The following is a 1293-nucleotide window of genomic DNA, read 5'->3' as shown; positions in this document are numbered from 1 at the left end:
CGAACGTGCTTCTAAAATAAATAACCATATAAATGATTGTTAACTCATGAAAAACGAAAAAAAAAATTTGTTTAAGTTTAACATACTGGGTGTTTCTGTTTCTGCTGCATCGGCTAAAGTATTACCAAAAACTGCACAGCATTGCTTTTGAATGTCTTTAACCGCACCATTTGTACCCAAATTTAACTCAACCTCAATTCGAGCACTTCAGTTAACAAACACTGCATTAAATCGATAGTTTGCAAACCCGTGATATAAAACAATAAGTTAATACTTAAAAACCACACACAAATGTCAGTTTCACTGCCATAAACCAGCATAGTTTCCAGTTAATGTCGCTGGTAGTGGACCTCCAGCGGTGAAAAGACGCGTACCACTAAAATCATAACAATGCGTGTAAATCGCCGGGACGTACTTCACGTTTTGGATATTATCAACGTATTCTTCATCCGGAAACTAAAACAAATCAAAATTATTCATAATTCACTTATTCAAATAATTTTCCGGTATACATACAACATATCCTTTACTGGCTTTGAGTACAACTGTTCGAGATGAGTTAATACTTGATTCGAGATATTTCCCAGCCTTGAGATCATAGAACATCAACATACCAAGACCAGTTCCAATTGTGAGAACATTACCCTGGAAACTTGCAGATCGTATCCCGCATCCAGAATAACGCGATGATACTTTCTTGATGGGTTGTAATGTGCGGCAGTCCATTAACAGTGTATACGACCGGCACCCAATGGCATACAGCCCATTGTCCTGAACTGCTAAACAAACATTCTCCTGTGACGATGGAAGTTTACGCGAGAGTTTTTGTTTGAAAGTTTCAGCGCTCCAGATGTGAATGTATCCATTCAAACTAAGTCCTGCTATTTCATCGTATGCTTTATTAAAGACTATCGCTCGAACCTTTAATAAAAAAAAAAAAAATTAATTAATTAACATTTTAGAATTTTTATTGCTGAAATATTAATTAATTACCTTGGCTGCTGTTTTGCATTCTTTCACATGCACAGGCAGAACAGTTCTATGTTGAGGAATCTCACTCTTCTGATCGACAATATCAGGAGGTACCCGCCATAGCGCCATTTTGGTATCCCTGGATCCTGACACCAGGTATTCATCATCCAGCCAGCACATATCAAACACCCAATCTTTATGCGCTGTTTCCCCAACACAAATTGGATCCAGAGTTGGCAGTCGATACACTGCAATATCACAAGTGTTTCTTGCCCCTGTTGCTAGTAATGTCCTTGATGGATTGATCTGTACTGAATGTAT

General features: G+C 37.9%; 1 protein-coding gene across 1 annotated transcript; it reads right to left on the bottom strand.

Annotated features, from left to right (window-relative positions):
* Nucleotides 1–23: 23 nt before the first annotated feature.
* DCAF12 (DDB1 and CUL4 associated factor 12-like protein) lies at nt 24–1286 on the bottom strand. Its single transcript, XM_065316625.1, has 3 exons — nt 994–1286; nt 517–921; nt 24–456 (listed from the first exon to the last, which is right to left on the bottom strand). The coding sequence occupies exons 1-3, from the start codon at nt 1150–1152 to the stop codon at nt 301–303; spliced, it is 720 nt and encodes a 239-aa protein (XP_065172697.1). The 5' UTR covers nt 1153–1286; the 3' UTR covers nt 24–300.
* Between the last annotated feature and the right edge of the window lie 7 nt (nt 1287–1293).

This window comes from Atheta coriaria, unplaced genomic scaffold, assembly GCF_025399875.1.
Source record: "Atheta coriaria isolate IRGN ID8LTWV9N9 unplaced genomic scaffold, Caltech_Dcor_3.1 contig_85_pilon, whole genome shotgun sequence".
NCBI classification, from domain to species: domain Eukaryota; kingdom Metazoa; phylum Arthropoda; class Insecta; order Coleoptera; family Staphylinidae; genus Dalotia; species Dalotia coriaria.
Note: the sequence above shows the minus strand (reverse complement) of the source record. Positions and strands in the feature narration are given on the sequence as shown.